The sequence below is a fragment of the Aspergillus alliaceus genome, assembly GCF_009176365.1.
Source record: "Aspergillus alliaceus strain CBS 536.65 unplaced genomic scaffold BDW43scaffold_16, whole genome shotgun sequence".
Lineage (NCBI taxonomy): Eukaryota > Fungi > Ascomycota > Eurotiomycetes > Eurotiales > Aspergillaceae > Aspergillus > Aspergillus alliaceus.
This window is the reverse complement of record NW_022474699.1, coordinates 532,777-546,785: the sequence shown is the minus strand read 5'-3', so window position 1 is coordinate 546,785 and position 14,009 is coordinate 532,777. Positions and strand designations below refer to the sequence as shown.

At 45.8% G+C, this 14,009-nt stretch overlaps 3 protein-coding genes across 3 annotated transcripts; all 3 read right to left on the bottom strand.

Annotated features, from left to right (window-relative positions):
- Positions 1 to 1,134: 1,134 nt before the first annotated feature.
- BDW43DRAFT_273623 (putative NAD+ kinase) lies at positions 1,135 to 3,244 on the bottom strand. The gene is made up of 4 exons (XM_032041645.1): positions 2,073 to 3,244; positions 1,741 to 2,017; positions 1,465 to 1,681; positions 1,135 to 1,246 (listed from the first exon to the last, which is right to left on the bottom strand). Exons 1-3 carry the CDS (start codon positions 3,016 to 3,018, stop codon positions 1,522 to 1,524), a joined length of 1,383 nt encoding a protein of 460 aa, XP_031901437.1. The 5' UTR covers positions 3,019 to 3,244; the 3' UTR covers positions 1,135 to 1,246; positions 1,465 to 1,521.
- Positions 3,245 to 8,027: 4,783 nt separating this feature from the next.
- BDW43DRAFT_310259 (uncharacterized protein) lies at positions 8,028 to 9,324 on the bottom strand (the record flags this gene model as incomplete). The annotated part of the gene is made up of 3 exons (XM_032046884.1): positions 8,028 to 8,102; positions 9,135 to 9,175; positions 9,237 to 9,324. The coding sequence occupies 3 exons, from the start codon at positions 9,322 to 9,324 to the stop codon at positions 8,028 to 8,030; spliced, it is 204 nt and encodes a 67-aa protein (XP_031901436.1).
- Positions 9,012 to 10,111, bottom strand: BDW43DRAFT_273605 (uncharacterized protein). The gene is made up of 2 exons (XM_032041644.1): positions 9,111 to 10,111; positions 9,012 to 9,052 (listed from the first exon to the last, which is right to left on the bottom strand). Exon 1 carries the CDS (start codon positions 9,913 to 9,915, stop codon positions 9,652 to 9,654), a length of 264 nt encoding a protein of 87 aa, XP_031901435.1. The 5' UTR covers positions 9,916 to 10,111; the 3' UTR covers positions 9,012 to 9,052; positions 9,111 to 9,651.
- Positions 10,112 to 14,009: the final 3,898 nt, after the last annotated feature.

Genomic DNA, 14,009 nt, shown 5'->3' with positions numbered 1-14,009 from the left:
GTTACGATCCGAACATTAGGATTTTACCTCGAAATGTAATCATTTTAGTCTGTGAGCGCTCGTTCATTCGATACCATGTGCAAAAGCGTGACCAATAATATCCAGATGTACCATTTAGCGGCGGTTTTTCTCTAATTGCCTGTGGTTGGGGAAGAGCTACACCTTGGGTGATATTCATCATATCAATAAAGATATATAAATTTCACCAGTACTCCGTGCCATGACATTGACCTAAATCACAACGCCCCCTCCAACTATAGGCCTTAAGAACACCTAAAAAAGCATACGTATAAAACCTCAACAATACAATTCATTGACATAGAGCAGACATCAACCGAAAATATTGAGGACAGAGGTAAAATGGGCCATTCGCAAAGAATTGCAGGGGTCTACAGACGACAACCTTGACTAGGATTATCTAGGCCAACGACGAAACCACCCGGCGATGCCTGAATGTTAGTGCCTAACGACGGGGTTCACAAGGTACGAATGTTGCGACATAAGATACAGTGGCTACGGATTGCCAGAGACTACGAGTCCCTACGAGTCTCAGGACATTGAACACAAAAGGGTGATTCTTGAACAAAAAAAATATATCTTCATTTGTAGTTTAGATAGATACTAAACGCACAACCTTGAACACTTGGAACAGCCCGAGTTGATGCGGATGACTGTCGTCCAAGTCTATGTAGAATAGTTGTATCCAGCGACTCAAGAGCTACCTGTACTATACAATCATCGTTAGCACATATTGTAACAAAAACAATGATGCTCAAGTCATATCAGATCAATGACCAACAATGTCAGACATCCAAGGAAGTATTGCGCACAGAGCACGTCTGGTATGGGTTCATAGCGACGGCTAGCGTGGAAACTGCGAATAAGGGAATAATTTTCATCATAAAAGCCCGAAGGCCGTTGGTCGACTAGGGATTTGAAGGGAAAAAGTAATAAGACTCACCTAATTAGTGTAAAAAGTTGCCAGGGGTGTCGAAATGGAACAATATCTGGAAGATGCTATAGATCGAGAGCCATTATCGTTGGGCTAAAAGTCGCATTAGACTTCATCCAACAGCCGCTGTGGTGGTTGTAAGTGAGGAAGAAGAAAATTTCGGAACGGAAGCGCTTTTTATAGTCGGCCTCAGGCTGCCCGGGAAACCTGGTGACCCATACGAAGCTTCTAGAGAACAGCAAAATTCTATACACAACCTCCACAGCAATTGGATTCGGACATCCAGCCGAATTTCTATTATGAAACGGAATTGTTAAATTATAATTATAGGAAAATAATGTTTTTTATGTGCCTCTAGGGTGAAGGTGGCACATGGATCATGATATGCATGGGTTTGTAAAACATAATACGCTTCACCAGGAAGTTGCAGGAACGGAGGTACATAAGAATTTTAGGCAATGGATGATATGCGTTTTCCCCTTCAAACAGACGCCACAAACAGACACACTCACCTAAATACTCGTAGTTCTCTATACATCATGCGAAGATCACGAGTGGATAGCCTTTGGTCATTCCTTAAGAGCTTTCTGCCTTTGCCTCGAATTCCAATTTAATGTCTTCGAAATACTATGCACCCAATCGTTATTGCGCCCACCGTGTGGTAACACGTTTGCGAATGGGTACCGTGAGGCAGAAACAGTCACATAGTCGCCTGGATGCAACTCAACCCTGGTATTAATGTCATTCCAGCTGCTCGCTCGCTGTGGTAATTCACTAAATGCACTCACCTTTCTCGTCCGTCAAAGCTTGCCCACGAGCTAGTGCGGGCATCGTAGGGCACACCCATTCGTAGAACGATAGTGTCTGGTAGTATGATCGGTCGGAAAGACAGAGTATGTGCGCAGATTGCGGTGACGAGGATAACTGGATTGTCGGGATGGCATAGAGATCCTCCAGCTGCTAGATTGTAAGCAGTCGAGCCCGTAGGCGTGGCGATACAGACACCGTCTGCAAGAAGGGTGGTGAAATGTTCATCATCCCCAAACAATTCGATGGAGGACATAGCTGTACAATCGTTAGCATCCGACCGAAGTATGTCGCATGGCTTATGTGAGCATACTAGGATTAGGCCCTCGATCAAGGACAACGTCATTCAGAATTTGAACAACCTTTTCTGGCTTGTGAGTTAATGTGCCTTCAACCTCTTCCCCGATTAACTCTTCTACCAGGTCCCGTTTCTTTGTATGTGTTAACGATTCATCTTCTCGCCCATTGCTCCTCATAATCGTGCATTCAAATCGTAATCTCAGGCTAACGGCGACGCCGTCCTTGAAAGCTAACCCCAGCGTTCTCTGATAATCATTAAAGTCGAATTTAGTAAGGAAGCCTAACGATCCCAGTGAAAAGGACAGGACCGGCGGGACTACGTGCTGGAAAAGCCAACTCGTATAGAGGACCGTCCCGTCACCCCCCAGTGTGATGACGAAATCAAAGAGATAAGCATTCTCATACACAAACTTGACATCCCAGAACCTGAGTCGTCCTGCTGCAGAAGGTTCATCCTGCACCAACTGAGAAGCCCCGAAATCCGGATTCGCCTCCAGTCGCTTCTCCACGTAGATGTTGTAATCCGTACCGCGATCCTTGGACAATAGCCACTGTGAGACCTTCCTTGTAAAGGCAATCACACCGTCATCTCCCGCCTTGGTTACCACAAAGACATTTTTGACAGAAAGCTTGAGTTTGATGCTATCTAGTTTCTTTGATAGCTTGCGTACATTCCATGCCATATCGGACAGCTGCTTTTTCGTCAGCTGTCGTGACTCCACGACAGTCTGCGATTGCTTCGGCCTCCAATCATCCACATCGGTGACGGTGACGCCATCCGTATCCACGGCGGTATCATCAAAACCCAAGGCATTGTCTTCTAGCTCATTACGCGCGATCTCGGCATCCTTCGCTGAGTTAGGAGGGCAGACCCATTCTCCTGCGATCAGGGAATGTACAAAACAGGCGGTTTTATCATCTGCGCGGTCAAGGCGAGGTTTCCCTGGCTCATTCGCCATGACTAGCGACGACTTGCGGCGATGACTGCAATCGGGGGTAAGGACAACCTAAAGAAAGAAGCAGAGCAAGGTTAGAGATGTAACAGATACTCAAGTGTCACTCATGATACCTCCAACTTGTGGGTGTCTGCATCCCCACCTGCCCCTCCAGTGCCCTTCAATCAAGTCAGCTGTGGTTTCGATATAATCTTCAACAATACCCTTACGGCATCATCCCGGGACTGGGTTTTGTCCATGATTCAATGCTCAAACTTAATTTTTTCTTTTCATCTGTTCATACGTTGGGGGACTCTCGCCGAGGTTTCATTGGGGTGTAGCTTTTTTGAGTCGAGGTGCACGCCGCATTTGGTAAGTCGCGGCTATGACGTCGCTTCCGCATACACTAATCTGAACAGTTCATGTTGTGATGTCGCATTCAGTATGACTTACTAGGCCCGCAATTCCGGCCTCCTTCATTTCTAATATGCTATGTAGCTCAAGCAATCGCTCCGCCGAAGATAATACCCTGAAACATCACCTTGACCAATGACTAGTTAAGCCATTCATAAAACCACCGCTCGCAAGCAGACCCGCTAATTTCTTCTTACCTCTTCTCCCGCTGCTTGATGTGACCTCCTGGTAATCTCAGGTACGGCAACCAGTTTCACTGATTTTGATATCAGCTCAGCGGCACTTGAGCTTTGGCCTGATCTTCCGAGGCTTGATGACGATCTCAAAGCCATGTCCAAGCTCAAGTAATACGTCAAGTCTGGCGTCATCAACAAGTTTCGCACGTCTCACAGGCAAGGGCTTGGTTATGGCCAACTACTCGACCACCGGAGTGATAGAGTCTCAAAGTTCTTGAAAGCATAGATGACAACAACGTACTATAAAACAACAGTTGGAGGATATTATTATAAAACTATATCAGCTTGGGAACTCGTATCCGCGCATACTTAAGTCACAACAATTAAATCAAGTTGTTAAGCTATAAGTAGTGGGTAGAATGTCTATCGAAATATCGTATGTCCTGACCAAAAAGCATTTCCATAGCCATCTATCAAGCTATACATTTGTAACATGTACAACCGTCTAGAGCAGCAGCATGAGAGACTGCCTGAAAAAGGAAACAGGAAACACTAACCTGAGAGAGGCTTAGTGTACACCCACAGGAGCACCATTTGCCCACGATAAGGACTCTTTGCCCTATGCTACGACTCAGAAAACCCTTTCAAAATCTTCACCAGCAGGTTTGGGCAAGTGCCCACCAGCTCAAGCGTGTCCTTCCGACCATGGGCTTCTGGTAGTCCAAGAGAGATAGATGTGCCCTCACTCGCGGGGCCATACGCCCGGCATACACCGCCCATTCCACCGTCCAGCGAAGCCAAACAGATCTGTCTCGCCATTACGCCCCGGTTTTACGAGAAGTTGTCGACGCTTAGATTCTCGAGCCTAATATGTCCGCCGTACGTGTGCATGAATACGGGCGATGGTTTATTCGACTGCAATAGGATGCGGATGAAGCCTCTGTGTCAGCGGGCCCTACCCACCGAGCTTGGGTGATAAGTCAGATATATGGACTCGGTGACCATCCAAGTAGCCGATGGTGGAGCTTCAGCCATGGCGAAACCGGTTCTGTATACATCAGATGTGCAGGTGAACGCCATGGGACTTGATGCGACGCGGCCAACGGTTTCGAAGAGGTCTTACAGGTGACTCGCTACTGCTTTAGCGGCGTACAAATGGCACATGAAGGTAGCCTAATGGCGGCTTGCAGATCACCTGGCCTGAGCTGACATTGTGGGATGCGATGGATGAAAAGGGGGTTTGCTAACTATCGCTCGGCTGGATATTCGTTCTTCGAGCCACGCCTCTACTTCATCATCTGGTGTTGCATGTAAGGCAGCTAGATTCGGGGAAGGTATCGGAGATATCCTAGTCTACAGCTAATCTGGAATATAACCTAGCGGTGGTGGCTTGTATTCCACCCAACCGCACAGTAGAAAGGCGTGGCCCTACCAGGAAGGAGGTCTAGTAGTACCTATGCATATGCCGCATGAACAATGGGTTTCCGTAAGCCGCGACCTGGTAGTCGAAAGCGCAAAGCACGAATCGAACGTCGCCGAACAACAATCTAGACAAGATAATCCAAGATGCTAGAACCGATAGCGAAGCAATCGGAGACTACGCTCCTATCGAAGTCTACACCAACTCTCCATCTCACTCGATCCTTACTCCGAGCGGGGCTGTGTATGTCCTGTACCTCCGAACATCCCTGACAAAATCCACAACAACAAAACCTCGATCTTATCAAAGACATAGAAAGGACGGGAATCGAGTAACATAAACAAACCACCTTACATCCAACAAAATCCAGCCTGAATAAACCCAACAAGGCGCACCCAAGATCTAACAAATCGGATCCTCCACAAGCCGCCATACATATGCATCTTACATACCAGTGATTGCCTCGTCCACGCCCATGCAATCTCCATCACACCCGCCCAATTACCTATCAACAGCCCACCCTCCCCGCGCTCACCCAGATCCCTACGGTTTGGCTCCGACAGGCACAGAGCCCAAGCCCTACCCTGCAACGGAGGGATCAGATACCTGCACCTACATGTGACAAAGGGGGCAACACCTCATTCTCATAAGACAAGGACTCAGGGGAGAACGCTGACTTGTCTTGCTCGCTATCGTATTATGATTAAAACAGACGAAAGCCTAGACAATAGAGGTGGTCCGTTCCTCAGGGTTTTTAATTCTGGTGCCTAGACTAAATGTGGCTATGGCGATGGGCATGGGGATAGATAGCTATGACCACCAGGCTTGTGACAGCCAAACGAGTACGCGGCCAACCTAGAGTGAGTGAAAGAGCCCTGGGTTATAGTTATACATGCATCCATACATCGCTACACCATCAGTGATAGATAGATGGATAGCTAGCTAGCTAGCTTAGTCCCATACATAGTCCGCCACCCAATGGTCGATAATGAATGAATGAATGACCGCCCGCATCGCATCAAAGCAACCCCGAAGAGGAGAACGATAAGGTCGGGTCATCAGACAAGTACAATTCGGACGGAACCTGCAGCGAGAGCCCCCGAACTATATTAGAATGACAAAAAGAAATAACAAAAAAGGGTTCAAGAGATGGACCGAGTCCGATAGAAATGGGAATAAATAGATAGTTTTATACTATATTATACTATACTATCCTAATCACGCCAATCCGTTCCATCCATCCATCGACAGAAAGCACACTACATAGGAATAAGCCCAGAGATCTTCTATTCGAAGTACGAATATTTAAGTTCAATAACCTCCGGAATTGAGTCCCATACTATCTATACTTTCCCCTCTCAGCCCGTAATAGTAGTAGCTAAGGAAAGGCACTGTAGAGCAATCATCAGCAACGTGCCAGTCTGCCAGCCACCGAATAATTGGGCTCCACAGCCCTAATAAACAAGTAATTCGCGGATCCCGTGTTATAGGAATCAGTCATATTATTTATTATTAAACAGCCTTTTTTTTGCCTTTTCTTTTTCTTTCTTTTCGCCCCTCGTTTAAGGACAGAGTATGGGTTAGTTGGTTGGTTAGGTAGTATATGGAACTACCGGAGGATTTTCCAAGGCTTCTTTTTTTCATGTCTCTCCAAATTATAAATAATTATGATTATTAGAGTTTTTTTTTTTTTAAATACTTTCCCTTTATATGCGAAGAGTAAGCTGGTCACTTCTCATGCAAACCTGAGATTTAGAACCCCTGTTATCAAACTGCATTGCATCAGATCGGCTTTCTATCATTTCTGACATGTTCAGTCCAGTGATAGCCTTCCTTACCCGAAGGGAAAAAAAAGTTTCACGAAAAGAAATTAAGTCATAGACATATAATCAAAAAGTCCTCCCAATGAGAATTATTAAAAAGATTTTCCCAACCCAAGAAATCTAGTACCGAGAATCCCAAAGAGCGGGCCCCAATGGAAGTAGCGGCTATCGCCAGATTTAGACTCAGCCATGTGGCTTTCCACTTTCCAGACCTCCCCAGGAAAGTCTAAGACAGAAAACAGTAGTCCAGACGAAGTGCAGAAACGGATGGTTCGGTAGGAATGAAGCGGAGGGCGTAAAGTGAGTATCCGTACTAGACTACTAGTCTCTACTCGGCCGACTCTACTAGAGTCGTATGTGGTGAAAATGTGGGAAGGAAAATTTTTTTTTAAAAAAAGGCCGCTAATATATATTTCAACAAATTGTTTATTTTATTGCGGATCTTCTTGATTCCATCTATAGACTGGCTATCGCTTGCTCTTTACCTCTTGAGGGGAAAGGTTTGCAGACTAAGGTACAGCCGGGAAAGGGTTGGCGAAGTTAATGCTCCTAGAATCTTGGTCCTTTGGTGGGTTTATTTTTGGGGGGCGCCTCGGGGTTCCACTTTAACGGTCAGACAATCTGGGATTATTGGTGATGGTTGGTGGTGGAAATTTGTGGTTGATGTTTGCCTTGTCGAGGGATTTTTATGTATGACATTACTAACTCCAGTGATGTGTATGAGACATAGTGAGAGTGTTAGACGGGAAAAGGGAGGTCTTTCAAAAAGAAAAAAAAAAGAAAGAAAAAGTAAAAAGATCAAAGTCCCCACTGCACGACAAACTTTTGCGACTGCAAATACATACTTACATTCTGCCCCGTGCTCCACTTTGATCTACCGTGACACTGCAGCTCAGGATCTTAGGTACCGATAAATAAATAGGTATATGTGGCCCTTTTGACGATGTTGCCTGTTTCGGTAAAACATCAGTGGGGACCCCCCGACTATCATTCATCAGGGATGGGTCACTATGCATTTCGTGTCCAAGTATCACATCTCTTGGGATTGATTCTCAGTCGATCTTACCCAGTTGGTGGGGGATCCAAAGGGCATGTGGTACGGCATTTGGCGAGTGCCATCAAAGGCTTGACAGGTTATGTACGGGAGTATGGGAGGCGAAGTGGAACGCACTTCGTATCCCTTGAGGGCATACCTACAACTCAGTAGTTCTTAGTAGTTGCGACGTATAGACCATCCGCGGAGACTTTAACTCCCAAAGAGGGGTGAGGGTGAATCTGTGCGAGTCAGCTATATTAACTATTATCCATTAGATGAAGCACCGGACGCAATCACAGAGCCAGAGAGGGAAAAATTACACAGGTGATGTGCACGGCGCTATCGCTCAGGCTACCAAGTGAGAGAAAGGATGTACTCCATTCCCTAAGGTAATCCGCTTACCGGAAGGTCATGTGGTTGCATCTCAATCGTTGTTCGTCGGTATGTGCGGATATCCTGCATAAAGTTGGTTTTCAATGGATGCATACCTGAGTCACACTGTGGCCTGACTTGAAGTTTATCTTAGTAAGTCCTTGTATAGTAACTACTATGTATGGCACCGGTATTTTTAGTGTCTTCGGTTACCTAATCCATAGATGACTCCCTTGGAGGGGATTGAGTCTCACACACAAAAAAAAAAAAAAAAAAAGGAAGGATTATTCTTTTCTCAAGGTACGGCCGTAAAATGTTGCATTACATAAGATAAAATATGACCTAATCAGGACATAGGAAGGGTTCCAGACCGTCTCTCCCGGAGGCAGTCCGGCGTTGACAAGATAATTTGATGCTGAATTCTGACTGGTTCGCTGTTAAGGTAGCACAACCTAAGCACTGGCCACATTCTGTGATAGCCCATGGTACCTACTTTTCCATTCCATGTACGGAGTACCCTAGATCTAACCCCATGCAAGAGCCCAGAATGCTGCAGTGTGGTAGGGTAGCAGCCGCCGAGTATGTTAGTAGTGATGGTACCATGCATATTGAGCATTTTAATAGAATTAGAATCCAGCCAAATCTTTTACATATTTCGTCCGCCCCCTACGGATTACAGTACTGATCTCTTTCGCCACCCTGATTGGCCCAAACACACTGGTTCCATGCATGCATGTAGGGCGCATGTATGTAGGCCATTTGACTCATGGCCACCTGCAGATGCGTACAGAAGAGGCAGTTTTCGTTACTCAGCCTGGTGCCTTGTTTTCATTTTAGTTTTGTCCTCTTATTCTTTCTTTTCTGATCGAGTGCAGGACAGAGAGTGGGTGGGAACTTACAATCCAGTCGCCCAGACTACCAAGGAGTTCGGGGCTCTCCCCTTCGAATCTAGGTATCAGTCCTCGCGGGCCTCTCACGCACCGCATCTTCCTGCGACCCACTCCCTGTAACGTTAGTCCACCATAGGCACTCCATAAGGTGGCCGACGGCGTAACCGCCATCGCCTGTGCTTCCAACTTGGTTGTTCATTATGGGCCAGGCGTTGTGGCGCCGACCAGGGCACGCGGCAGTGCATTGTAAGATAGGCCACTATGAGAGAGAGCTAGACTAGAGTGTGGTGTAATTAGTCGTTAACTTTTCATGAGGTCCGCCAGGGCCTCCAAGAATATCACAAGGGCTAAAGCGGGAGGAGTATGCCGTATCACATCCCACTTGTTGCCGATGAGCTGGGTTCCCTGTTCAGCTGCAGCCTGTTCTTCATTCTTACAGTCAACCTGTAACAGCCAAGGTGGCTGTGTGGGCAGCTTTTTTTTTTTTTCTTCCCCTTTTTTCGCTAGGATGACTACAGGATGAGGCTTAAACGCCCAGAATTTGTCCTTTGGGGGAGAATCGCGGACTAGAATCGAACACCAACATGTGAGTTCCGACAGGTGTGACCACCAATAACATGGCGTCGTGGATATCAGATTCAGATTGTCCCCTACCACGGGGGACCTCAAAAGTAGGGGCTGATGACATGCCACTAAGGCAAGCCAAATTAATTAGCGCCAATGTTTTCCATTGTTCGGGTGGAGACTTGGGATAGAGGCGCTCGGGCCTAACCCATCTAAGGGTTTCCATGGGAGAGAACAACAAATAATAGAGAGAACAGGTAGACAAGCACGGACGCCTTGCGAATAAGAAAAAGAAAAGGATATCAAAATAAAAAAAGGAAAAAAAAAGTATTGGTTATTAAAGTTGATCTATAATCAACATCTACAATTAAGACGCTCCCTGAAGGGGGAAATACGACGGTGAAAAATGGAAGCTGGTCACTCCGCCCGAAGATCCCTACATGGGCTGAAAACTTTCTCCGAAACCCCAGTGTCCAACTAGTCTCTTGTCTCGGACGGCGACCGCCATTTCCCATCCCTCCAAAAGTTTCTGGATTGAGCATGGTACATTAGTTTAGGCGGATGGAGATATCCAATTCTCAACGATGATTGCAGATACTACTTAATTTATGCTTTATACTCCGCAGGATTATTAGTTGTATTATTAATTATCCGAGTTTGTTTTCATTAGGTGTGATTATTGATTATTACTGTTCTTGTTTTGCATGCCTTCTTTGTTCCAAACGAACCGAAGTTCCGTTCTGTAAATTATACAGCATATATATATATATATATATATATATATATCATATACATATAAAATCTAAAGATAAATATAAACTCAACGTCGTATTAGCCTTTGGGAGTGATATGGTTGAACGTGTCCCCTTCCGTCATTTGGTACGACTTCAACTCGCAAGGGTGACAGAGTGGCGAGGGGTTAAGATTTCTCCCTACTGGAGGGGCTTGTCCCCCAACCAGTGATGCCATCCCATTTTGGAAGAGCCCTTAGCTTGATGGTCTTAATTATCAGCGGGGGTTTTACGATTCTCAAGTATAGCAATAAATATATTGTTTGAATAATTATTATTTGATATCATTTTGAGTATTTATTTATTTTTTAAAAGACTACTATTCACGATACGTAGACGGCCAAAATGTATGGGAATATCACATTCACCAAGAAGGCATCTCGTATGCAAACGGAATGGGATGTTCTTTGTTGGAAAGAGATCGGCAGATGGGCGGGTGTTGTCTCAGCAAGAAAAGGGCGAAAAACAGAAAGGGTTCCATGAGACTGGAAACAGGAAGAAAAGTAATAATGACGGAGTCAGACCCGTGTAGGTTGGGCTTGGGTCTTTTAATGGCTTAAAAAGGATCCGTCCGCGAGCAACGCATTTCCCTAACCCACTTCTCACTCGCTTTTTCAGAAGCTCCAAGAACTAGCTTAGCTCTTGCCTGGTAGAAATCCCTGTTCATCAATCCCGTTGATACGGAGATAGGGAACACAAGCAAGTAGTACGAAAAATAAAAAAAAAAAGAAATTAAATAAAAAAAACAATAAAGAGAAAAATAGAAAAAAATATTCGGAGAGGAGACCCACTTTGACTTTTTTTGCCTGGTTTTGGGCCCATCATAGGAGATTTGACCCCTGACCTTCTGGAATTTTTGTTCTTCTCTTTTCCTCTGTTTTTCTAGCCCCTGCGGTCCAGTGGGTCTGCACATGTGTCCCGGTGGTCGTCCTCCTGTAATCTCCGGCTTCTGATTTGCAGGGCGGGTAGGTGATGATCTCAATTGTCCGATTAGTTGTTTCTAATGATGTCGATTCAACTGCATTCGTGTCCCGGAGGAATGGAGGTCCTGTCGTACAAGAAGTTACAAATTTGGGGGAAGAGGATTCTTCTAAAGTAATCTAGCAGGAAATCAAATGATCATAATCTCATATTAACTAACAAAGAGGTGGAGAGTGGGTAAAAAGACAAACTGGATACCCCGTGTACATGTAAAGTATCAGCCGAACGCATTGTCCTCCCCGATGAGCTGGGTTCGGGGAAGAAGAAATAGTTGCCTATCTTAGTCGGATGGCCGGGGAGTTGCTTCTTCGGGTAATGAATGGACAGGTACCAGAGCAGATCCTTTGGTGCTGGAGGAAGCTACCCTAATCCAGTACCATTGATTATCTCCTGTCCCGTCGATGATTTTCGATATTCTCCTAACTATGACGTCCTAGTCTATTTTTCCGGGAGGTTGAGGCGTAGTTCGCCAAGTACCTAAGAATGGAGTTAGTTGGCCTAGGCATGTACCCTGTAGGATGTACAGTACAACACCGAACTCTCATTTAATATCCCATCGCGCCTGGCGTCAGCTTACCTTTGAGCACTAGTGATTTAGTAAGGTACTAAAAGAGGGTCTCTGGTTCTGGAAATGGTCTCCAGTGACGGACGAGGAGTCCTCCGTTCCCAGTCTTGCTTGTTGTGCTCAGCAGGGTTGGCCTGATGGGGACTCCGGACGGAGTACATACCCGCAGACATACATGACTACAGCTGCACCGCCCAATCCATTGTCTCTCGGTCCGGTCTGTGGTGCAGTTAGACTTGTCATAATACATTATTGGCGCCAATTACCCCGTACACAAGCCACCGGCCATTGGCCTGGGTGAAGTCTGATACAGATCCTGTACCTTAGGTTTCCCCACTCCGGGCGGTCTCGAGTTTGAGTAGATTTTGCGTTACCTTGGTCTTGAATACCTACCTGATGTTGTCATCTTCCTCCATTCCCTTAGCCGAGCTTCCCGTCGCTTTCTCTGGCCCCTCTTCTCCTCTTTCTACACCGACGATAGTAGTAGGGTATGGAGTGGCGATACACCCAACTTGAGAGTTGTAGATGGCTATGAAACAGTGGCTCCACCACGCACATTAGTAGTTAGCGAGGGCTAGAATGAGGCATTATTAACCTTCACCATCATGGCAACGGTCGGTCAGATCGTAACCGGTAATATCGAGACAAACGATCAATGATATATGGATCACTATTTAGTTGATTATTATCGATCCAGGATTGCTTTCTGTCTTTGTTTGCCTTTTTCGCTTTTCTTTTTCTTTTTCTTCGTTTTCTCCCTAATCAAAGGATAGATACTAAGGTATCATCTCTTATTGTCTATTTGAATTCATTTCCGAGCCGAGTCATGGTCGCCTTTTGTGACCGAGGGTTTTGAAAACGATATTAATTCTTTCTTTTAGAGCGGTTGGTTAGGAAAACAAGGGCAACTATACTACTAGGAATAAAGGATGGCGGGATAAGCGCCCGGCAAGACCGAAGGATCGATCTATGACAAGGGGACACCGTCCGTTGTGATCTCTCTCGCCTTGTCAAATCACGTCAAGAGAGATAATGGATGTATGGAATCGCAATATCGAGTAAGACAACTTCCCACTAGTAGTAGTTACCTTACTGTACCAAAAGCCAAGCGACTTCCCCCGTTTCTGAAACCTTAAAAAGAGGGCAAAAGGGAAGGGTAGGTAAAGGCTGAGAGGATGCGAAAGGAAGGACAGGGCTCTGGAACATGTCCACATTATTGTAACCCTTGCGTAACGGCGTTGTAACTTGTGACGCGTTGGAAACGGTGAACTTGTGGGGACAACCAAAGGGAAAAACTCAAAGGGGTGAAAAAACGAGAAATGGAACGATTCCAGTACTAGCTGGCCGCAGGGGTTTTTGACGATCGGGTCGGATCGTGGGTCAGAACTTACCCTCATCTTCTGCCTTACTAACTAGTCCCTGTACAGTACTGTACATACATACTGTTTCTGTCGTGATACATACACGGCATTCTGTCTCCCCTTCTTTCCCACCTGAGCATGGGTAGGTGATGTCCGGGAGGTGTGTCCACTTGGTATGCTCATCATTGGTAGTCTAGTTATAGATTTAATTAATAGTGAAGGACGATGATCTTGTCAGTTGGACAGTGGCGCCTAGATAGACTAGTTCCATTTACCCCCCATAAGCATCAAAGTAGAACTAGTCAAGGGTAGGATTTGAAAGAAGGTTTGCCAATGTAACTGATGACGGGGGAGGGGATAGGAGAGACCAAGAAATTCGTTAAAGTGCAGTATCTCTTCTAATATTTTCTTTTTTTTTTTTTAGCCCTACCCTGGTCATTAAGAAGTCCAAGTACGGAGTAAGTAGGAGTCGGTCGCATAGTACCTAGGTAGTATTGCACACGTACCCGGATACCATACGTAATCCCCGTTTAGCCCCAGACTTAGTCAGGTATGGGGCTCTCAACTTCACCACACGGGCCCTAACTGAAGTTTGGGTTAGATTCGGCATGTCCCAGACCAC

Bases quoted from the DNA above. Each gene is read 5' to 3' on its own strand.
- BDW43DRAFT_273623 (XM_032041645.1), bottom strand. From the start codon at position 3,018: ATGGCGAATGAGCCAGGGAAACCTCGCCTTGACCGCGCAGATGATAAA. The intron at 2,018-2,072 runs GTATGCTCACAT...ACGATTGTACAG, and splicing joins TGATCGAGGGCCTAATCCTA to CTATGTCCTCCATCGAATTG. The intron at 1,682-1,740 runs GTGAGTGCATTT...CATTAATACCAG, and splicing joins AGCTTTGACGGACGAGAAAG to GGTTGAGTTGCATCCAGGCG.
- BDW43DRAFT_273605 (XM_032041644.1), bottom strand. From the start codon at position 9,915: ATGGAAACCCTTAGATGGGTTAGGCCCGAGCGCCTCTATCCCAAGTCT.